General features: G+C 49.3%; 1 protein-coding gene across 1 annotated transcript; it reads right to left on the bottom strand.

Moving 5' to 3' along the window:
• Positions 1–2,684: 2,684 nt before the first annotated feature.
• LOC147123819 (apolipoprotein L3-like) lies at positions 2,685–21,265 on the bottom strand. The gene is made up of 2 exons (XM_085967283.1): positions 21,203–21,265; positions 2,685–3,902 (listed from the first exon to the last, which is right to left on the bottom strand). The coding sequence occupies exons 1-2, from the start codon at positions 21,263–21,265 to the stop codon at positions 3,000–3,002; spliced, it is 966 nt and encodes a 321-aa protein (XP_085823409.1). The 3' UTR covers positions 2,685–2,999.
• Positions 21,266–24,234: the final 2,969 nt, after the last annotated feature.

Raw genomic sequence — 24,234 nt, 5'->3', positions numbered from 1 at the left:
TCCGCAGTATTTTGCTACCCCTTAAGATGTTGTTTCCTGGCTCCCAGCTTCGCCTTTGATTTGAAGACGTGATCTTTGTAGCTGAGGGTACGAGCTAATGTTACGCCATGGTATATTGGCTTAGAGTTGTGTGCCAGTCTTCTCCCATACCACCAGACATTACGTTCTCGGTTTGCATCTCTGTTCTTAAGATGAAAAGCACTGATCTGTGTCTTTTCAGGGTTGGCCCACAGGTGATTGGTGGCAGAGTAGTTGGGGGCCATAGAAGGCGCGGTTCACCTGCAAATCCTTCTACAATGCTACACCCAACTTTCCTGATCAATCTGTCCTGCTATCTTTATTTACCACTTCAGTTACCAAGCCCCCATGTAACTGCTTGTCGTGTCACATGTCAACGCTCAACATGTCCAATCAACAACATCACCTTGTATTTATATAGCGCCTTTAACGTAGTAAAACGTCCCAAGGCGCTGCACAGGAATATTTTAAGACAAAATAATCTGACACCAAGCCAGCTAAGGATAAATTAGGGCAGGTAACCAAAAGCTGGGTCAAAGAGGTAGGTTTTAAAGAGCGTTCTAAAGGAGGAAAGAGAGGTAGAGAGGCAGAGAGGTTTAGGCAGGGAATTCCAGAGCTTAGGGCCGAGGCAACAGAAGGCACGACCACTGATGGTTAAGCGATTATAATCAAAGATGCTCAAGAGGGCAAAATTAGAGGAGCGCAGGTATCTCGGGGGGTTGTGGGGCTGGAGGAGATTACAGGGATAGGAAGGGGCGAGGCCACAGAGGGATTTGAAAACAAGGATGAAAATTTTGAAATCGAGGCATTGCTTAACCGGGAGCCAAAGTAGGTCAGCGAGCACAGGGGTGATGGGCGAACGGGACTTGGTGCGGGTTAGGACACGGGCAGCCGAGTTTCGGATGAGCTCAAGTTAACAATACTGAGCTGAAGACTGGAGAACCTTGGGCTGCAAAGGAGGCGACTGAGAGATGATTATGTAGAAGTATTTAAGAAAGTTAAGGGAATGGAACTAGTAAATCTGGAATAATGGCCCAGAAATTCGGGTCTCCACGGGTGAGTACGCACAGGGTACTCACGTGTAGGCCCAACGAAAGTGCCGGTTTCGTGCATGCACTGCGCATGCGCAGGAAACCGGCACTTCCATTCCCCTGAAAGAAGGGGTTGAGAGGTGGAACGCGTGCGCCGGAGAGGCAGCGCGTGCGCATCGAACTTACGTTTTTGTTTGCAGGTTTCTCCGGGAGGGTAAGTCTCCAGCAGTTACACTTTTAAAACGCAGTCGCAAGGCCTGCTTTTAACAAGGTAAGTGGTGAATTAATTAAAATTAAAAAAAAATTCCACAGGTTTATTATTTTTAAATACTTTAAAGAAAGGGAAGTTTATTTTTAGCCCCGTTAGAAAATGTAATTAATTTTTTCAAAAATTTACATTATTGTTTAAAATAGTTATTTCATGTAATTTATATTTTAAAAATGTGATTAAAAAAAAAAAGTATTTGAAGATTCAGTGATGTTTTGGGGCTTATAGTATTTATAGGTTTGACAGCTCTTCCTGTCAAACTTATGAATGAAGCATTCCCTGCTACCATTGGCTCTCCATGGCCCACGTGATCCCAGGGGACGCTTCGAACTAACTGCGCCCCTGGGATACGCAAACACTGCGCGCCGGCAGTTGGAGCAGGCCCAGGATTGGAATCCCACGCGGGCCCACAGCTCAACGGCCGGCGCGCTAGGTAAGTGCAGGTCGGGGGCTTACACCCGCGGGAAGCCCCCGACCCGAATTTCTGGGCCATTATGTTAAATTAAGCTGAGAAAGTAGGACACGGGGTCAGAGGTAATGGGTAAATTTGGAATGTTCTAAGGAAATTCTTATTCACACACAGAGATTGATCAACATATTGAATGATTTTCCAATAGAGCAGTGGAAGCAAAAACCCTGGAATCATTTAAGGGTTTTTCGGGATAGATGAATTAAGATGGGTCAATTGGCCTTCCTCATCTTATGCCAAGACCATTTTTGAGTTGTTAGGTTTTTTTGGGGGGTGGGGGTGGGTGGTTGAGCTTGTGTCAGCTGTCTTGAAGCTTTTGCTCATTTACTACATCTGTATTGTAGGGTGTACTGTGACTATAAATGGGAACGTGTGAACTGGCATTAAGTACCCCTAACCAACAGTCGCTTGGTCATTTTTTGTCTGGTGCTAAATTGGTAAAAACAGTTGAAATATTTGCCCGACTACCCCATTGTAATAATTGGAGAGGTACCACCAATGCCGCCGCAAGATCCTGCAAATCCATTGGCAGGATAGGCGCACCAATGTCAGTATTCTTGCTCGGTCCAACATCCTCAGCATTGAAGTTTTGACCACGCTCAATCAGTTCAACTCCCAAAACAAGCGCTCTACTCGGAGCTCCGACACAGCAAGAGAGCCCCAGGTGGGCGGAGGAAATGCTTCAAGGACACCTTCAAAGCCTCCTTGAAAAAGTGTAACATCCCCACCGACACCTGGAAATCCCTGGCCCAAGTCCGCACAAAGTGGAGGAGAAGCATCGAGGAAGGCGCCGAACACCTCGAGTCTCTTCGCCGGGAGCAAGCGGAAGCCAAGCGCAGGCAGCGCAAGGAGCGCACGTCAACCCAAGCCCCCCACCCACCCGCCCCTTCAACCACCGTCTGCCCCACCTGTGACAGAGACTGCAGGTCCCGCATTGGACTCATCAGTCACCTGAGAACTCATTTTTAATGTGGAAGCAAGTCATCCTCGGTTCCGAGGGACTGCCTAAGAGAGAGAATAATTGGTCAGAGAGTCAAACACAACTAAAACCCACCCATTAGCACATCGAGCTTGAGGTTCTGCGGGGGTTCGATCAGTCTCTTGCTCTAACTCCAGCCCAACCCCCAGTGAAAGGGTGAACACACCAGAGGGGGTGAGTTGGCTGACCTGCTGGAGTCACAGCCGCAGACTGGTAGAGCCCCTCCAGGGTGACTCAATCTACCTTTAAAACTAGGCTCAGAAATTCGGCAATGTCTTCATAGGCCATTAACTCATCTTCCATCTTCACAGCCACACCCCATATGGTTTTAGCAACCTCCGTCTTGCTCCCATTGCTGAGGTCGATGGAATTCTTTGTTATGGAGTAGATGTTGCTCACCACCAGGATGGCTGTAAAGATTCCTGAAATAACTCTGGTGACGGCGGACAGCAGGGGAATGGATCCGGAAAACAGCTCTTTGATGTTGGCGGTTCCCCGGCTCGCTGCCGTTACCAGAGTGTCTGGGTCAGATGCTGAAAGGCTCCTCGGCTCCCCTCGAACTGGATCTTCTGCATCGGTCTCACTGCACTGAGCTGCGCTGCAGGCTTCGTTGAGGAAGTCTGACATGTCTTCACTAGACTTGTGTCTCCTGATTTCTACCCGCAGGTTATGGCTCCAGGATTTAATGGCACTGTAGACCTCGTTCAGATACTCTGACATGTCTCTACAGAGGTTGTTATATTGTTCTATGATTTCATCAACTCTTTTCTGTCTGTTGGACTGTGATATACTTTCGGCGATGCCCGCTGTAAGATTGGCGGCGGTACCGGTCGCACTTATCCCGGCTCCCACAGCACTGAGACCTAACGAGGTGCCTAGCGTGAAAGGACTTGCCAATATTCCCGAGATGGACAGGAGCCCGCCTGCGACGGCCGCTGAAGACCCTGTGACATTGGCGATGGTGGTGCCCCTGTGATAGTCATCAATGCTGTCTGCAATCTCTTGCAGTTCCTTTACGTGTCCATTAATCTGGTCTCTCCAATCTGGGAACTGCTTCACAAACACGCGGCAATCCTCGGCTCGCTTTTCCAGTTCAGTTTTCAGCTGTTCCCTGTGAAGATTGTAAACTCGTTTAATCTCAAGTCATTTCACAAGTCACACATTTACTGAAACAGCACAAACTGATTTTTTTTTTACCAACCAGGGTCCCGAGAGGACAGAGTGCCCAGTCCAATACAGTAGCAGCCATCTTGGGTAGGTGTGGGGCGGAGGTGAATGAATAGCAATTGAAGAGGGACAATGAATGGCAATAACAGGGAGAAGTAGGTGACCATTGAAGAGGAAAAGAATGACAATTGAATGGGGCAAATAGATGGCAATGTAAGGGGAACAAAAGAATTAGGAGCAGGAATCGGCCATACAACCCCTCGAGCCTGCTCCGCCATTCAATAAGATCATGGCTGACCTTTGACCTCAACTCCACTTTCCCGCCCAATCCACATATCCCTTGATTCGCCTAAAATGGATGGCAATTGAAGGGATCATATTGATGGTAAAAAGGGGAAGTTAGGTTAGTGGGTTAATGACCTGGCTCATCTGTAGCTTTCTCTGTGATCGGGACCTCTTTGCAGTCCTTGTTGACACAGATTGGAACCCTCTAGCTGTGTCAGCTCAGCGATATCACTCTCGCCTCAGAGTTAGAAGTTCGTGGGCACACATTCCACTCCAGAGACTTGAGCTTAAAATCTAGGCCGACACTCCAGTGCAGTACTCAGATGGTTCTGCCCTGTCAGGTGCCGTACTTCAGATGAGACGTTAAACCGAGACTCCGCCTGCTCTCTCAGGTGGATGTAAAAGATCCCATGGCCACTATTTCGAAGAAGAGCAGGGGAGTTCTCCCCGGTGTCCTGGGTTAATATTTATTCCTCAACCAACATCACTAAAACAGATTATCTGGCCATATCTTTATAATCTATGGCCTAGAAATTGGGTTTTGGCTTAGCCAGGGCTTTAGCGCCGGAAATTAGTGCTGGCGCTAAGTCCCCTGCGCGCGCCAAAAATTCAGTGGCGCCGCGCCCAAACGGCTGCCGGCGCTACTGAAGGGTCTTAGCGCCTGGAAAAGGGCGCTAACTGCCGTTTCGCGCCGCAATTCCGGCGCTGCGGCACCCGATGTGGTGCGGCAGGCTGGGGAAGTGCAGGCCTCCTCCTTCCGTTAAGGAGGAGCTGCCTGCACCCGGCCGCGGCCCGCGCAAATCTGCTTAAAAATGAGCCCGGCACCTCGGACAAGTGCCGGGCTTGCATCTGTTCCGGGGGGGGGGTGGGGGAGAGAAGTCCGGGGAGGGAGCTGCGGGCAGGCGGCCGGCGGGAAAGCGGCTGGCCGCCGCGGGGCCTTTAATGCGCCGGCGCTAACTGCAGTAAGGCACCTCTGACAAAACGCTGGTTGCGGCTGCCACGGGCGAGGCGGCCGCAACTCAATTTCGGAGTTCGGGTGGGTTACCACGGCAACCGGGACGCTGCGCACACCGATGACATCATCGGTGCCGGCGCAGCGCTACCAGAGCAACGCCGATTTAGGGCCCCAGGGAATTTCACTACTGGCCATAACTCCGGCGCAAGGCCCTCTAGCGCCTCAAATGAGGCGCTAAGGCTACTGAATTTTCAGCCGTATATATATAAAGCGGTCGATCTGTCTGTCTGTCATTCCGTCTGTCTGTCTGTCTGTCTGTCTGTCTGTATTGAATAAATTCGAAAGTTATAGAGCGTACCTACACGTGTGTTACATCGAAAGAAAGCTTACGATTCCAGAACCGTCATAAGTGTATTTACGTTTTGGCCAGACAAAAATTGCGCCCGCGGTATCCAAAAAACATTCAACATTCCGCTCATTATCCGCTCATTAGCATCGAGTGAAGTCGAGGTCGCCCAATCGTACGGTCGAGCGACCCGACGGTCGACCAATCGCTGCGTGGCGGGGGCGGGATCCTGGCGCTTGCGGGCGAGCCCTCCTAGAGTCGAGTGACGGGACGATTGACCAATCCTATGCTTCGGTGACCTGACGGTCGACCAATCGGTGCGTGTATGGGCGGGCCTTATCGTTCTGAACCGAGGTGAGTCGCCGCCATCTTGAATTCCAAACTTTTCATTTCTTTTTCCCGCTTTCTGCGTGTTTCTTTTCAAATCTACATTTCCAGCAAAAAAAAAAGTCGCTTTTAAGACACAAATTGTTTTTAAAAAAAAGTTAATTAATTTATAAATCTTTTCTGTAACATCTAGAATATTCCTACCTTTAACCATTTTTCCAGGCCTCTAAGCTTGGGCCTCTGTTGCCCAGCCACGCCCGAGCTAGGCACCTCCCGCCGCGCTGAACAAGCGGCTCACGATCTCCGCCATCTTTGTGAAGGCTGGAGGGGGCGGGCCTGAGCCGAGCGTCGCCACCGCCGCCATGTTAGTAAAGGCGGGTGGGGCAGGAGTCAGCGCGCGCGACTTGAGTCCGGCCGGGCCTCACACGATAGGTTGAGCGGCGGCGTCTCTCTCTCTGCTATTAAAGCCGGCTCGGGCGGGGGGGGGGCTCGGGAGATCGGGCCTCCGGAGATCGGGGAGCGAGCCTCGGGAGATCGGGGTGGGGCGGGGCTCGGGAGATCGGGCCTCGGGAGATCGTCGCTCGGGAGATCAGGGGCGGGGCGCGGGGCTCGGGAGATCGGGCCTCGTGAGATCGGGCCTCGGGAGGGTGGGGCTCAGGACATCGGGGGGCGGGGGGCAGGGCTCGAGGACATCGGGGGGCGGGGCTCAGGGTCATCGGGGGTGGGGTTCGGGGACTCCCCCCCTCTCCCCCTCCTCCCCCCTCCCCTCCCCCCTCCCCTTCCCCTCCCCCCTCCCCCTCCCCCATCCCCTCCCCCCCCTCCTGCCCCCTCCCCCCCTCGCACCGCCCCTCCTCCCCTCCCTCCCCCCTCCCCTCACCCCCTCCCCTCCCCTCCCCCATCCCTCCCCCCTCCCCTCCCCTCCCCTCCCCCCTCCTCCATCCCCTCCCCTCCCCCCTCCCCTCCCCTCCTCCCCTCCCCCCCTTCCCCCTCCCCTCCCCTCCCCCCTCCCCTCCCCCCTTCCCCCCCTCTTCCCCCCCTCCCCTTCCCCCCTCTTCCCCTTCCCCCCTCTTCCCCTTCCCCCCTCTTCCCCCCAGTCGCTCTCTTTCTTCCCCCCGTCGCTCTCTCTCTTCCCCCCAGTCGCTCTCTCTCTTCCCCCCAGTCGCTCTCTCTCTCTCTTCCAACAACAACATCCCCTCAAAAGACCCTCGGCACCGCCGGGCACTTCAGCTATATATATATATATATAAAAGGATAGTGCTGTCTGTCTGTCTGTCTGTGTGTATGTCCGCTATACACTCAAAAGTTATAGAGCGTACCTACACATATGTTATATCAAAAGAAAGCTTATAATTAGCAGAGTGTCATAGGCATATTTACTTTTTGGTCAGACAAAAATTGTTCGGACAGTATACAAAAAACCTTCAAAAATCCGCTCATTAGCGGCTGACCAATCCTACCGCTCATTAGCGTTGAGTGACGTGATGGTTGACCAATCCTACAGTATGTGGGCGGGACCTAATCCTGCAGCCTCCCGAAATGTAGCCGCCATTTTTTTCACTGCTTTTATTCAACAGCGAGTGGGGCAGCTGCGGCGGCCCGTCGGAGCGGGAGGTGAGTTGGGGTCACTCGGGCCGGGCCTGACAACTGCTTGGCCCGAGACACAGAGTGGGGGAACGGCAGTGGCCGGTCGTAAACCGCGCGACCTTGTAAACTGCCTTTTTACAAAAAAGCCTTGGCAACGCCGGGCCCCCAGCGAGTATCTGTATAAGTCAGCTGGTACGAGCATCAATCTATAGATCTCCTGAAGGAGAAATTGTAATTGCGGAAGTATGAGCCTGTTAACTCCAGACGTGCGGTTTGGGTGTGAACCATGTGGAGGGTCTACAGCTAGAATTCAGAGGGAGGCCTTTTGGGGGTGGACTTGGATTAAGCTGTCCCACCCCAGCTTGTCTCAGAGCTCAGGGTCAGGGATATTTGCATATCGCAAGCTGGGTGCCCGTGTTATTTGCAGTGCCTGACTCAGCTGGTGGGAGGGACATTGCTCAAACTCAGCATTTCCTGCTTTGATTGGTTTCAAAACCAGCCTTTTAAATTTCAAATCCTTCCCGACGGCTGATCACGAAGCTGGCCGACAGGGACACAGATGGAGGAAAATACATCTTGTGCGCTATTTCCCTTGTTTAAGGTGGAGATAGACGGATTTTTGAATAGTAAGGGAGTCAAGGATTATGGGGAGCGGGGATGGAAGTGAAGTTTGAGGCCAAGATCAGATCAGCCATGATCTTATTGAATGGGGGAGCAGGCTCGAGGGGCCGAATGGCCGACTCCTGCTCCTACGTCTTATGTCCTTATGTTCTTATGCATAGCGGAATAATACATAGCGCCCACGATGATCGGAATTCGGGATGGGTGGAAAAAGGGTTGGAATTCAGTGAAGCATGGTTCAGGGTCATGCAGACAACCCAGTCCCAGGAGAGATCTCTGATTTCTGCTGAGGTAAGAAAGAACCAACTTGCATTTCTATAGCGCCTTTCACCACTTCAGGACCACAACCTCCCGAAGCGCTTCACATCCAATGAAGTACTTTTGAAGTGTAGTCACTGTTGTAGAATCATAGAATGGTTACAGCACAGAAGGAGGCCATTCAGCCCGTCGAGCCTGTGCCGACTCTCTGCAAGAGCACCTCAGCTAGTCCCACTCCCCCGCCCTTTCCCCGGAGCCCTGCAAATTTTTTCCTTCAGGTACTTATCCAATTCCCTTTTGAAATCCGTGATTGAATCTGCCTCCACCACCCTCTCAGGCCGTGCATTCCAGATCCTAACCACTCGCTGCGTAAAAATGATTTTCCTCATGTCGCCTTTGGTTCTTCTGCCAATCACCTTAAGTCTGTGTCCTCCTGGTTCTCGACCCTTCCGCCAATGGGAACAGTTTCTCTCTATCTACTCTGTCTAGACCCCTCGTGATTTTGAACACCTCTATCAAATCCCCTCTCAAGCTTCTATGCTCCAAGGAGGACAACCCCAGCTTCTCCAGTCTATTCGCATAACTGAAGTCCCTCATCCTTGGACCATTCTCGTAAATCTTTTCTGCACCCTTTCTAAGGCCTTCACAGCCTTCCTAAAGTGCGGTGCCCAGAATTGGACACAATACTCCAGTTGAGGCCGAACCAGTGTTTTATAAAGGTTCATCATAACTGCCTTGCTTTTGTACTCAATGCCTCTATTTATGAAGCCCAGGATCCCGTATGCTTTTTTAACCACTTTCTCAACCTGCCCTGCCACCTTCAACGATTTGTGCACATATACCCCCAGGAAGTGGCAGTATTGATAAAAGAAACCATTGTACTCCCTATCTCTGTAATCTCCTCCAGATCCACGACCCACCCCGAGGTATCTGCGCACCTCGAATTCTGCCCTCTTGAGCATCCCTGATTGTAATCACTCCACCATTGGTGGCCGTGCCTTCAGTTGCTGAGGCTATCTGCCCTAATATCTCCTTATCTGGCTCGGTGTCAAATTTATTTTTTCCATAGAAAGTTACAGCATGGAAGGAGGCCATTTCTGCCCATCGTGTCAGCACCAGACAACAAAGAGCTATCCAGCCTAATCCCACTTCCCAGCTCTTGGTCCGTAGCCCTGCAGGTTAGAGCAGCCCAAGTGCACATCCAAGTACTTTTTAAATGTGGTTAGGGTTCCTGCCTCTACCACCCTTTCAGGCAGTGAGTTCCAGACCCCCACAACCCTCTGGGTGAAGAAATTTCTCCTCAAATCCCCTCTAAACCTTCCACCAATTACTTTAAATCTGTGCTCCCTGGTTTTTGACCCCTCTGCTAAGGGAAATAAGTCCTTTCTATCCACTTTATCTATGCCACTTATAATTTTATACACCTCAATAAGGTCTCCCCTCAGCCTCCTCTGTTCCAAGGAAAACAGACCCAGCCTATCCAGTCTTTCCTCATAGCTAAGATTCTCTACTCCCAGCAACATCCTTGTAAATCTCCTCTGTACCCTCTCTAGTGCAATCACATCTTTCCTGTAATGTGGTGACCAGAACTGCACGCAGTACTCTAGCTGAGGCCTAACTAGTGTTTTATACAGTTGAAGCATAACCCCCCTGCTCTTGTATTCTATGCCACGGCTAATAAAGGCAAGCATTCTGTACGCCTTCTTAACCACCTTATCTACCTGGCCTGCTACCTTCAGGGATCTGTGGACATGCACTCCAAGGTCCCTTTGTTCCTCTACACTACTCAGTGTCCTACCATTTAATGTGTATTCCCTTTCCTTGTTAGCTTTCCCCAAATGCATTACCTCACACTTCTCCAGATTGAATTCCATTTGCCACTGTTCTGCCCACCTGACCAATTTATTGATATCTTCCTGCAGTCTACAGCTTCCTTCTTCAGTATCAACCACACAGCTGATTTTAATATCACCTGCAAACTTCTTAATCATACCCCCTATATTCAAGTCTAGATCATTGATATATACCACAAAAAACAAGGGACCTAGTACTGAGCCCTGCGGAACCCCACTGGAAACAACTTTCCAGTCACAAAAACACCCATCAGACATTACCCTCTGCTTCCTGTCTCCAAGCCAGTTATAAATCCAACTTGACACTTTGCCCTGGATCCCATGGGCTTTTAACTTTGTGACCAGTCTGCCATGTGGAACCTTATCAAAAGCCTTGCTAAAGTCCATATACATTACATCAAATGCGCTACCTTCATCTACCCTCCTTGTTACCGCCTCAAAAAATTCAATCAAGTTTGTCAGACACAACCTTCCCTTAACAAATCCATGCTGACTATCCTTGATTAATCCGTGTCTTTCTAAATGAAGATTTATCCTGTCCTTCAGAATTCTTTCCAATAATTTTCCCACCACCGAGGTTAGGCTGACTGGCCTGTAATTACTCGGTCTATCCTTTTCTCCCTTTTTAAACAAGGGTACCACATTAGCAGTCCTCCAGTCCTCCGGCACCACACCTGAAGCCAGACAGGATTGAAAAATGATGGTCACGGCCTCTGCTATTTCCTCTTTTGCTTCGCTTAACAGCCTGGGATACATTTCATCCGGGCCTGGGGATTTATCCACTTTTAAAGCTGCTAAATCCCTTAATACTTCCTCTCTCACTGTTTATTTCATCTAATATTTCATACAGGAATTCAACACATATGGTTACAAACCAGACTCCCGCCATGATGTTTTTCAATAGAAGACTAAGATGCCGGCTGGATTTGATCAAGCCAAACATCAGAAGGGACGTAGAGAACCGGCAATTTCAAGGCATGAATGAAAGGCCAACTAGAACCTTCCAGATAGGTCAAGAAGTTTTGGCCCGGGACTACCGTACCGAGAAATGGCAGCCTGGAACTATTTGCACATGACTAGGACCGCTGATGTATACCGTGGACATTAGAGAAAGCATAATAAGGCGCCATGCTGACCAGATCATAGATTCATCCGAAAAGGGACAACCTACACCACAACTCTATACACCTGATGATGAAGCAGAGATACCCATAGTCTCTACCTCCGATCCGGTGATGCTAGAACCAGATGAACCAGACACTGTCATTCCAGCCGAATCGACCTTGCCAAAAGAACCTACTACACCACCGAAAACTACTACACCACCGAGGCGTTATCCGGACCGAGTCAGGAAGCCTCCAGAGAGACTGACTTATAATTGATTAACTGCAGCAATATGTAGATTATTGCTCTTGTAAACATGTTAAATAACAATTACTTAAAATGTTATGTACTGGTTGTCTAAAAGGGGAGGAATTGTGGTGTATGTGCCTTTAAGAGCCCCTGTGTACTGTAATGCCGGTAATGGCCACTCGGGCTATATAAGCCTGTATCGTGTTTTGTATCTTTTAGTTCACCTCCAGACTTTGTCCAGTAAACACATGTAAACCAACTCCTGCATTCCGTGTCTTCATTAACACACGGATACAACAAATACCTTGCTGCCAATCCCATGTGCCTTAACTTTACACACTAATCTCTTATGCGGGTCCTTATCAAAAGCCTTCTGAAAGTCCAAATACACCACATCCACTGGTTCTCCCTTATCTATTTTACCAGTTACATCCTCAAAAAATTCCAGTAGATTAGTCAAGCACGATTTACCTTTTGTAAATCCATGTTGACTTTGTCCGATCCTGTCACTGTTTTCCAAGTGCTCTGCTATTACATCTTTTATAATGGACTCTAGCATTTTCCCTACTACCGATGTCAGGCTTACCGGTCTGTAATTCCCCATTTTCTCTCTACCAACTTTTTTGAATAGTGGGGTAACATTAGCTACCCTCCAATCCATGGGTACTGTTCCAGATTCCATCGAATGTTGGAAGATGATCAGCAATGCATCTGCTATTTCTAGGGCCACTTCCTTAAGTACCCTAGGATGTAGATTATCAGGCCCTGGGGATTTATCAGCCTTCAATCCCATCAATTTCCCTAACACCATTTCCCTACAAATACTGATTTCTTTCAGTTCCTCCCTTTCATCAGACCCTATGTTCCCCGACATCTCTGGGAGGTTATTTGTGTCCTCCTTTGTGAAGACAGAACCAAAATATGTATTTAAATGGTCCGCCATTTCTTTGTTCCCCATTATAAATTCCCCTGATTCTGACTGCAAGGGACCTACGCTTGACTTCACCAATCTTTTTCTCTTCACATATCTATAAAAGCTTTTACAGTCAGTTTTTATGTTCTCTGCAAGCTTACTCTCATATTCTATTTTCCCTTTCTTAATTAATCCCTTTGTCCTCCTGGCACGAAGATTAGCAGGCCTCGAATAATATAATTGGAGGCCTGTTTTTTACAAGAAAGCAGTTAGTTCATCGAGGGGAGTTCATCAAGGAAATCATCAAGGAGCAGTTCAAGCAGTTCTCTCTCTCTACAGAGTTCAGCAGTCAGTTCAGAAAAGCAGTTCTCTCTCTCTGGAAGCAACAGGAGTGCTCTCTTTCTGGAAGCACCAGTTTTCTACAGAAGTTCTCAACAGTGTCAGCGATCCAGAACATCACCAGACATGCAGTTGAAGTCCTCTACCGTGTCCGGGGTACAGCAGGCACCAACCAACACATCCAGCGAACCCCGAAACCGCGAACCAGCTCAACTGTCAAGGATTCATTTGGTAAGCATTATCCCTGGTCCTCTGGAGCCCAACTTAGCTAGTGAAGTGGGATTGGGAGGGGTGAATTATTCTGTCTATTGTTATTTTCCCTCGTATATTCCAAAGTGCTCCCCCAATTTAGAGTGTTAAGATTATTGTGTTGTGTATTTTCTTTCTCAAATAAAGATCAAAGTTCTTTCACCAAAATTCAGTTGTCTGCTGCAATTTCATTACAGCCTCCAAATAAGTCCCAGGTCTAGAACCAAGGGAGTGGGAGCGATTCGAACCACTCATAAGTCAGAGGCAAAGCTGACCCCAAACACCACCCCCTACATTTTGTAGGGATTCCATTATCTTTCCTACCACCAATGTTAAGATGACTGGTCTATAGTTCCCTGAACATGTTCTATCTTCTTAAAATATAGATATTTCTCTAGCTATCCTATTGGAAGAGGGGTAGGGGGTGGGGGTTGTGAGAAAGTAGCCAAAGATGTGGATTAAACTTGCCATGCTCCTGTTCCAAACTATCACTAAGAACCTTTCAAGACTACCCAAAGTCACACCACATACAAATAAAATTAAATGGATTTATTATGGAGCTCTTCACATACTTGACTTATGAAGCAAGGTTGAGCAGGCTGGGCCTATAATCATTGGAGTTTAGAAGAATGAGAGGTGATCTTATTGAAACATATAAGATTCTGAGGGGGCTCGACAGGGTAGATGCTGGGAGGGTGTTTCCCCTCGTGGGGGGATCTAGAACGAGGGGGCATAGTTTCAGAATAAGGGGTCGCCCATTTAAAACGGAGATGAGGAGGAATTTCTTCTCTCAGAGGGTAGTGAATCTGTGGAATTCTTTGCCCCAGAGAGCTGTGGAGGCTGGGTCATTGAATATATTTAAGGTGGATTTTTGAACAATAAGAGAGTGATGGGTTATGGGGAGCGGGCAGGGAAATGGAGCGGAGCCCAAGATCAGATCAGCCATGATCTCATTAAATGGCAGAGCAGGCTCGAGGGGCCGAATGGCCTCCTCCTGCTCCTATTTCTTATGTTCTTATACCACTATCTTCCCCCTTGCTTCCCGACACCTCAACAACAGGTTTGTGAGGCAACAGCACGTTCAACGACTGAGGGAGAAGAAAGGGAGGGTGAGCCCTCGATACGTTGACTTCTGCTCCAGTGGGGCTGGCCAACTTGCTGTCCTCTCCCAGTGATTGCAGGTAGCCTTAACCTGTAAGCAGAGCACATTGGTAAATAGGTTAGCAGGTAACTGAGCAAAGGAAACAGGTGCCTGTGTCCCGAGCACATCCCTCCCTGACCCATCCGTTTGCATTTAAATGGAAGATTGGCGGAGGTGCTCGATTCCAATCACTTCCAAACATTTCCCGCAAGCCCTAAGAATGGGTTACTGAGAGGATTAATATTGTGATTGCAATCCAAACCATATTTAGCAGTACGGTCGGATAATGTGAGCAATATTCTGATGATTGTTGATTTTGACACCAACCACCAAACTGGCAATCGAGGTGTTACAATGACTTCAGGCACTGTTGTTTTAATGGAAATATCACGGATGCTCCAGTCTCCATGGGTACTGGATGGTATTTGGTCTGCCATCTTGCTTCTGTTTATCTTTGTTTTTAAATGAATATGTTCCTGTAAATGAACCTGTCGACAGTGATATGATAGTTTCTGTCATTAGAGCGATAAAAGTCTTTCCACATATTCGGTAAGCAATTACAATGATTGACTTTAGGCTAACACAGATATAGCAGAGAATAAAGCTAGGCATCACTTTGTAGAAGACCTCAATTATTGTCAAACCATTTACACGAATAAAGGTGTTGGGGTAAAAATTGAGCTGTATCGTTATGTGATCATGGGGACACCATCACCTTCAGGTTATCCACCAAGTCACACACCATTGTGAGGTGGACACATGTTGCAGTTCCTTCATTCTCTCTGGGTTAATGAGGGGAACACAATATCTGTCCAGTCAGGATGGTGTGTGACTCGATCGGGAATTACGTACCTGACACCGTTGTGGAAGCAGCATCAGCACAAAGAATGCAGCAGAGAGAGAGAAAGTTCCCACTTTCTAAGGAAAACCAGGAATGGGCAATAAATGCGGCATTGTCGGCGTTCCCCACATCCCAAGAACAAATTAAAGAAAGCATAACATAACCATACCACAGGCTGATGTGTTACACTCCTCAGTTCTGATCATTGTACTATAATCCTCGTGATCCTGACCAACGGATCCACCACAGACCCAATTCACGTATGGACCGGGATCAAGCAAGGCTGTGTCATCGCACCAACGCTCTTCTCGATCTTCCTGGCTGCAATGCTCCAGCTCACCCTCAGTAAGCTCCCCGCTGGAGTGGAGCTAATTTACAGAACAAACTGTTCAACCTCCGTTGCCTCCAGTCCAGATCCAAGGTCGTCCCATCCTCTGTTGTCGAATTACAATATGTAGATGACGCTTGCGGCTGCGCACACTCTGAGGTCGAACTCCAAACCATCGTTAACACCTTCACCGAAGCATACGAGAGCATGGGCCTTACACTAAACATCCATAAGACAAAGGTCCTCTACCAACCTGCCCCCGCCACTCAGTATTGCCCCCCGATTATCAAAATGTACGACAAGGTCTTGGACAACGTGGACCACTTTCCATACCTTAGGAGCCTACTGTCAACAAGGGCAGACGTCGATGACGAAGTCCAACACCGTCTTCAGTGTGCCAGTGCAGCCTTTGGTCGCCTGAGGAAGAGAGTGTTTGAAGACCAGGACCTCAAACCTGGCACCAAGCTCATGGTCTACAGAGCAGCAGTGATACCCACCCTCCTGTATGCCTCAGAGACATGGACCATGTACAGCAGGCACCTCAAAGCACTGGAGAGGTACCACCAACGCTGCCTCCACAAGATCCTGCAAATCCATTGGCAGGATAGGCGCACCATCATCAGTGTTCTCGCTCAGGCCAACATCCCCAGCATCGAAGCTTTGGCCACGCTCGATCAGCTCCGATGGACGGTCACATCGTCCGCATGCCCGATACGAGACTCCCAAAACAAGCGCTCTACTCGGAGCTCCGACATGGCAGGAAAGCCCCAGGTGGGCAGAGAAAACGCTTCAAAGACACCCTCAAAGCCTCCTTGAAAAAGTGTAACATCTCCACCGACACCTGGGAATCCCTGGCCCAAGACCGCACAAAGTGGAGGAGAAGCATCCGGGAAGGTGCCGAACAGCTCGAGTCTCTTCACCAGGAGCAAGTGGAAGCCAAGTGCAAACAGCGGAAGGAGCGCACGTCAACCCAAGCACCCCACCCACCCGCCCCTTCAACCACCGTCTGCCCCACCTGTGACAGAGACTGTAGGTCCCACATTGGACTCATCAGTCACCTGAGAACTCATTTTTAGTGTGGAAGCAAGTCATCCTCGGTTCCGAGGGACTGCCCAAGAAGAGGAGAGAAGCTACAATCCTCATGTTACACCCCAACAGCTCAGACAATGGTACATAGCATGCAGATACCACTGATTACTGTGTTACTGCCCCTCAGCCCAGCTATTAGGTTCATATATCAGGAGGAAGAGGGCACGATACAAACTCATGGGCCTACATTTTACTCTCCAATGGCGTGACCCACATTGGGTGTTCTTGATATTATGATCTTGCGTGCCACATGCTTTCTCCTATCTTTTTGGAAAGCAGATTCAAAAGTACACTCGTGAAATGAGGCCAGTTATGAACTGGTTTATTTTACAAGAAATTTCCAAATGAACACAATAAAGTTTTCAAAGGTGAGATTCAATCAATTCCCAACTGCTCTCCATATCATAAAACAAATATGCAATCCTACCCTTATTACAGGGTAATCATAGAATCATAGAAATTTACGGCACGGAAGGAGGCCATTCGGCCCATCGTGTCTGTGCCGGCCGACAAAGAGCTATCCAGCCTAATCCCACTTTCCAGCTCTTGGTCCGTAGCCCTGCAGGTTACGGCACTTCAAGTGCATATCCAAGTACTGTTTAAATGTGATGAGGGTCTCTGCCTCGACCACCCTTTCAGGCAGTGAGTTCCAGACCCCCACCACCCTCTGGGTGAAAAAAGTTCTCCTCAACTCCCCTCTAAACCTTCTACCAATTACTTTAAATCTATGCCCCCCTGGTTATTGACCCCTCTGCTAAGGGAAATAGGTCCTTCCTATCCACTCTATCTGGGCCCCTCATAATTTTATACACCTCAGTCAAGTCTCCCCTCAGCCTCCTCTGTTCCAAAGAAAACAACCCCAGCCTATCGAATCTCTCCTCATAGCTTAAATTCTCCAGTCCAAGGCCCCTCTGTTCCTCTACACTTCTCAGTGTCCTACCATTTAATGTGTATTCCCTTGCCTTGTTAGCCCTCCCCAAATGCATTACCTCACACTTCTCCGGACTGAATTCCATTTGCCACTGTTCTGCCCACCTGACCAATTTATTGATATCTTCCTGCAGTCTGCAACTTTCTTCTTCATTATCAACCACACGGCCAATTTTTGTATCATCTGCAAACTTCTTAATCATACTTCCTACATTCTAGTCCAAATCATTGATATATACCACAAAAAGCAAAGGACCCAGCACTGAGCCCTGCGGAACCCCATGGAAACAGCCTTCCAGTCACAAAAACACCCTTCGACCATTACCCTTTGTTTCCTGCCACTGAGACAATTTTGCATCCAACTTGACACTTTGTCCTGGATCCCATGGGTTTTAACTTTGTGACCAGTCTGCCGTGTGGAACCTTATCAAAAGCCTTGCTAAAATCCAGATACACTACATTAAACGCACTACCCTCATCGACCCTCCTTGTTACCTCCTCAAAAAATTCAATCAAGTTAGTCAGACACGACCTGCCCTTAACAAATCCGTGCTGACTGTCCTTGATTAATCCGTGCATTTCTAAATGTAGATTTATCCTGTCCCTCAGAATTTTTTCCAATAATTTTCCCACCACCGAGGTTAGGCTGACTGGCCTGTAATCACTCGGTCCATCCCTTTCTCCCTTTTTAAGCAATGGTACAATGTTAGCAATCCTCTGGCACCACACCTGTAGCCAGAGAGGTTTGGAAAGTGATGGTCAGAGCCTTTGCTATTTCCTCCATTGCTTCTCTTAACAGCCTGGGATACATTTCATCCACGCCTGCCGACTTATCTACTTTCAAAGATGCTAAACCCCTTAATACTTCCTCTCTCACTATGTTTATCCCATCTAATATTTAACACTCTTCCTCATTACCTACAATGTCTACATCATCCCTCTCTTTTGTGAAGACAGATGCAAAGTATTCGTTAAGAACCATACCCACATCTTCCACCTCCACACACAGATTACCTTTTTGGTCTCCAATAGGCCCTACTCTTTCCTTAGTTATCCTCTTGCTCCTTATGTATTTATAAAACATTTTTGGGTTTTCCTCGATTTTATTTGCCAATATTTTTTCATGCCCTCTCTTTGCTTTCCTAATTTCCTTTTTAATTTCCCCCCTGCGCTTTCTATACTCCTCTCGGCTTTCTGTAGTATTGAGCTCTCAGTATCTGACAAAAGCTTCCTTTATCCTACCCTGTATGCCCCTTGACATCATAACATAAGAACATAAGAAATAGGAGCAGGAGTCGGCCATTTGGCCCTTTGAGCCTGCTCCGCCATTCAGTAAGATCATGGCTGATCTTCTACCTCATCTCCACCTTCCTGCACTATCCCCATATCCCTTGATCCCTTAATATTCAAAAATCTATCGATCTCTGTCTTGAATATACTCAACGACTGAGCCTCCACAGCCCTCTGGGGTAGAGAATTCCAAAGATGCACCACCCTCTGAGTGAAGAAATTTCTCCTCATCTCAGTCCTAAATGGCCGACTCCTTATTCTGAGACTGTGACCCCTGGTTCTAGACTCCCCAGCCAGGGGAAACATCCTCCCTGCATCTACCCTGTCAAGCCCTGTAAGAATTTTGTATGTTTAAATGAGATCACCTCTCATTCTTCTAAACTCTAGAGAATATAGGCCTAGTCTACTCAATCTCTCCTCATAGGACAATCCCCCCACCCCAGGAACCAGTCTGGTGAACCTTCGTTGCACTCCCTCTATGGCAAGTATATCCTTCCTTAGGTAAGGAGACCAAAACTTTACACAATACTCCAGGTGTGGTCTCACCAGGGCCCTATATAATTGCAGTAAGACATCTTTACTCTTATTCTCAAATCCTCTTGTAATAAAGGCCAACACACCATTTGCTTTCCTAATTGCTTGCTGTACCTGCATGTTAACTTTCAGTGATTCGTGTACAAGGACACCCAGGTCCCTCTGAACACCAACATTTCCCAATCTCTCACCATTTAAAAAATACTCTGCTTTTCAATTTTTCCTACCAAAGTGGATAACTTCACATTTCTCCACATCATATTCCAATTGCCATGTTCTTGCCCACTCACTTAGCCTGTCTCTATCCCCTTGAAGTCTCCTTGCATCCTCCTCACAACTTACATTCCCACCCAGCTTTGTATCATCAGCAAACTTGGATATATTAGTTGGTCCCCTCATCCAAATCATTGATGTAGATTGTGAATAGTTGAGGCCCAAGCACTGATCCTTGTGGTACCCCACTAGTTATAGCCTGCCATCCTGAAAATAAACTTGCTGGAGTTTAGAAGAATGAGAGGGGATCTCATTGAAACTTATAAAATTCTGACAGGACTGGACAGACTAGATGCAGGAAGGATGTTCCCGATGGTCAGTGAGTCCAGAACCAGGGGTCACAGTCTAAGGATAAGGGGTAGGCCATTTAGGACAGAAATGAGGAGGAATTTCTTCGCCCAGAGAGTGGTGAACCTGTGGAATTCTCTGCCACAGAAGGCAGTAGAGGTCAATTCACTAAATATATTCAAGAAGGAGTTGGATATATTTCTTAAGGCTAAAGGGATCAAGGGGTATGGGGAGAAAGCAGGGACAGGGTACTGAATTTGGATGATCAGCCATGATTGCATTGAATGGCGGAGCAGGCTCGAGGGGCCGAATGGCCTACTCCTGCTCCTATCTTCTATGTTTCTATGTTTCTATTTATTCCTACTCTCTGTTTTCTGCCCGTTAACCAATCCTCAATCCATGCTACTATATCACCCACAATCCCATGAGCCCTAATTTTGTTTAATAACCTCTTGTGTGGCACCTTATCAAATGCCTTCTGAAAATCCAAATACACCACATCCACTGGTTCCCCCTTATCTATTCTGCTAGTTACAACCTCAAAAAACTCTTACCAGATTTGTCAAACACAATTTCCCTTTCATAAGTCCATGTTGACTCTGCCCAATCCTATTATTATTTTCATGCAGGGGGCTCTAGATTTGGGAGTCCCACCCTTTTTCTTTAAGGGAACATACTTGCTCTGAACCCTCACTATCTCCTCTTTGAACACCTCCCACTGCTCTGACACTAATTTACCTCACAGTAGCTGTTTCCAGTCCACTTTTGCTAAATCACATCTCGGCTTAGTAAAATTGGGAACTTTTATTCCTGGTCTATCTTTGTCCTTTTCCATAACTACCTTAAATCTAACTGAACTATGATCACTACCCCCAAAATGCTCTCCCACTGATACCCTTTCCACCTGCCCAGCTTCATTCCCTGAAACTAGGTCCAGAACCGCCCCCTCCCTTGTTGGGCTTGCTACGTACTGGCTAAACAAGTTCTCCTGAATGCATTTTAAGAATTCTGCAACCTCTATACCTTTTACACTGATTCTAGCCCAGTTAATATTAGGATAGTTGAAATCCCCTACTATTACTGCCCTATTGTTTTTGCACTTCTCAGAAATTTGCCGACATATTTGCTCTTCTATCTCCCTCTGACTGTTCGGGGGTCTATAGTACACTCCCAGCAGTGGGCCCCTTTTTTATTCTTCAGGTCAACCCATAGGCCCTCATTGGATGATCCTTCTAACATATCATCCCTCCTCACAGCTGTAATTGTTCCTTTAACCAATATTGCGACCCCCTCCTTTTTTAACCCCCTCGCTATCTCATCTGAAAACCCTGCAACCAGGAATGTTGAGCTGCCATTCCTGCCCTTCTTTCAGCCATGTCTCAGTAATAGCTACAATATCATACTCCAACGTGTTTATCTGTGCCCTCAGCTCATCTACTTTATTCACTAGACTCCTTGCATTGAAGTACATACCATTAAGCACTGCCAAACTCCATTGTTGTCTATTTTCCAGCGCCAGTAGTGCTTCTCTGCCATGCTTTAGTGCCTCGGCGGGGATTCCATCTGCTCCTGAGGCCTTGTTGTTCTTCAGTTGTCGGATGGCCTTTTCAACCTCATGCCGGGCTGGGGTTGTGCTGAGATGGTGGCGGGCAGCATGCTGTGGGATGGAGTTGAGGGCACTCATGTCGAAGACAGAGTCGCGGTTAAGGAGATCTTCGAAGTGCTCCTTCCAGCGCGCACTGACTGCCTCTCTGTCCTTGATGAGTACCTCTCCATTCTTGGCTCGCTGTGGGGAAGGGCCTTGGGTGCTTGGGCCATAGATGGTCTTGACTGCGCTAAAGAATCCACGCACGTCGTGGTTGTCAGCTAGCTGCTGGATCTCCTGCGCTTTCTCCACCCACCATCTGTTCTTTAGGTCGCGAGTTTTTTGTTGGACCTCGGCCTTCAGGTGTCTGTAGAGCTGCTTTCTTGCTCTCGAGTTCTGTTGCTGTTTCCAGATCAGGAATGCCTTGCGCTTGCGGCTTATTAGCTCCTGGATCTCCTGGTCATTCTCGTCGAACCAGTCTTGGTGCTTCCTGGTGGAGTGACCGAGCGTCTCTTCACAGGTGCTGATTATGGAGGCCTTGAGTGCAGACCAGACACTGTGGGCACTCTGTGTCTCTGCATCACTGGGAGTCGTCAGGTTGTTTGTGAGGCACAGGCTGAATAGGGCTTTCTTAGCGGGGTCTTTGAGTGCTCCAGCGTTAATTCTCCTGCGGCATTTTTTCTGTTGCCGCCGCTGGTTTGGGGCTACATTGATGGAGATGACAGAGCGGATTAGGCGGTGGTCTGTCCAGCAGTTGTCAGCTCCTGTCATGGCGCGGGTGATGCGGATGTCCTTGCGGTCCCTCGCTCGGACGATGACGTAGTCCAGCAGAGGCCAGTGCTTGGAGCGAGGGTGTTGCCATGAAGCCTTGTACTTGTCTCTCTGATGGAACAAGGTGTTGGTTATGACAAGGCCATGTTCTAAGCATTTCGTCAGGAGGAGTTGGCTTTCCCTACCCGCTCTCTGCAGATCACACCTCCCCAGAGGTCTGTGTCCTTTCCAACTCTGGCGTTGAAGTCGCCAAGGAGGATCATCTTGTTGCCCTGAATTCAGAAATCTGAATGACAACCAAAAACTCCCATGCCTACTAGGGGAAGAGAGAAATTGTGTAACCTTAGCGGCACACTATGTTACAGCTTGCCATAAACAGAGGGACAACCACTAAATATAAGAAAAGAGTATATACAAATTATATGAATGTATATTTATACACTCAGGGATATATCTGTTTATACACTGTATGGATAGATCTGTATTTTTGTGTACAACCATGAATGTTTTTCGATGCTTTGGCAACATAAGATGTACCTTGTCATGCCAATAAAGCGATTTGAATTGAATTGAATTGAATTGAATTGAGAGGGAGAGAGGAGGGCGGGTGAGGGGTGAGTGGGTGAGGGGTGAGGGGGATAGGGGAGGCGGGGTGAGGGATTGAGAGGAGAGGGGGAGAGCGGTGAGGGGGAGAGGGGAGCGAGGAGGGGGTGAGCGAGTGAGGGAGTGAGGGGGAGAGGGGAGAGGGGTAGAGGGGAGAGGGGAGAGGGGAGAGGGGAGGGGGAGAGCGGGAGAGAGGAGGATGGGTGAGGGGTGAGTGGGTGAGGGTTGAGGGGGAGAGGGGAGGTGGGGTAAGGGGGGAGATAGCGAGAGGAGGGGGAGAGGGGTGAGGGTGTGAGGGGAGACGGGAGGGGAAGAGGAGGAGAGGTGAAGGGGATAGGGTGAGGTGGTGAGGGGGGAGAGGGAGAGAGGGAGAGAGGGAGAGGGGAGAGGGGTGAGGGGTGAGGGGTGAGGGGGTGAGGGGAGTGAGGGGTGGGTGGGTGAGGGGAGAGGGAGTGAGGGGGAGAGGAAAGGGGGAGAGTGGGTGAGGGAAGAGTGGGTGAGGGAAGAGTGGGTGAGGGGAGAGGGGGTGAGGGGAAAGGGGCAAGGGGGAGAGGGGAGAGGGGCAGGGGGTTAGGGAGTGAGGGGTAGAGGGGAGAAGGGAGGGGGAGAGGGAGAGAGGGGGAGAGAGAGGGAGAGGGGTGAGTGGGTGAGGGGAGATTGGGTGAGGGGTGAGGGGGTGAGGGGAGAGGGGAGAGCAGGAGAGGGGAGAGAGGGAGGGGTGAGGGGGTGTGGGGAGACGGGAGGGGGAGAGGGAGAGGGGAGAGGGTGAGAGGGTGTGAGGGGTGGCGGTGAGGGGAGAGGGGGAGAGGGGAGAGGGGGGAGGGGGAGAGGGGATGGGGAGAGGGAGTGAGGGGAGAGGGGATCAGAGAGGGGGAGAGAGAGGGAGAGTGGTGGAGGGGTGAGGGGAGAGTGGGTGAGGTGTGAGGGGAGAGTGGGTGAGGGGTGAGTGGTGAGGGGAGAGGGGGAGAGAGGTGAGGGGATTGCGGGGAAGAGGAGGGTGAGGGGAGTGAGGGGGAGAGCAGGAGAGTGGGAGAGAGTGGAGAGAGTGGAGAGGGGGAAAGAGAGAGAGAGGGCGAGGGGAGAGGGGGAGAGGGGAGGGGGAGAGCGGGAGAGAGGGGGCGTGGGGGAGTGGGGGAGAGAGAGAGGGTGAGGGTGAGGGGGAGAGGGGAGAGGGGTGAGGGGAAACGGGAGGGGGAGAGGAGGTGAGGGGGAGAGAGGGGGAGGGGTGAGGGGACAGGGGGAAAGTGGAGAGGGGGAGAGTGGAGAGTGGGAGAGTGGAGAGGGGGAGAGTGGAGAGGGGGTGAGGGGGAGAAAGGGAGAAGGAGAAGGGGTGAGTGGCGAGAGGGGAGGAGGGGTGAAGGGGAGAGATAGAGAGAGGAGACGGGAGGGGGGAGAGGGGAGGGGGGAGAGGGGGGAGGGAGTGAGAGGAGAGGGGGAGAGGGTGAGGGGGAGAGAGGAGAGGGGGTGGCAGTGACAGCGTAACACAAAGAATTCGACCCAACACAATCGTCACTCAGCAAAAGGAAAAATATCTGTCATATTGGGC

This window comes from Somniosus microcephalus, chromosome 2 (assembly GCF_052327205.1).
Source record: "Somniosus microcephalus isolate GS21.2 chromosome 2, FLI_Smic_1.0, whole genome shotgun sequence".
Classification (NCBI taxonomy): Eukaryota; Metazoa; Chordata; class Chondrichthyes; order Squaliformes; family Somniosidae; genus Somniosus; species Somniosus microcephalus.
The sequence above is the reverse complement of the archived record's forward strand: the minus strand, read 5'-3'. Positions and strand labels throughout refer to the sequence as shown.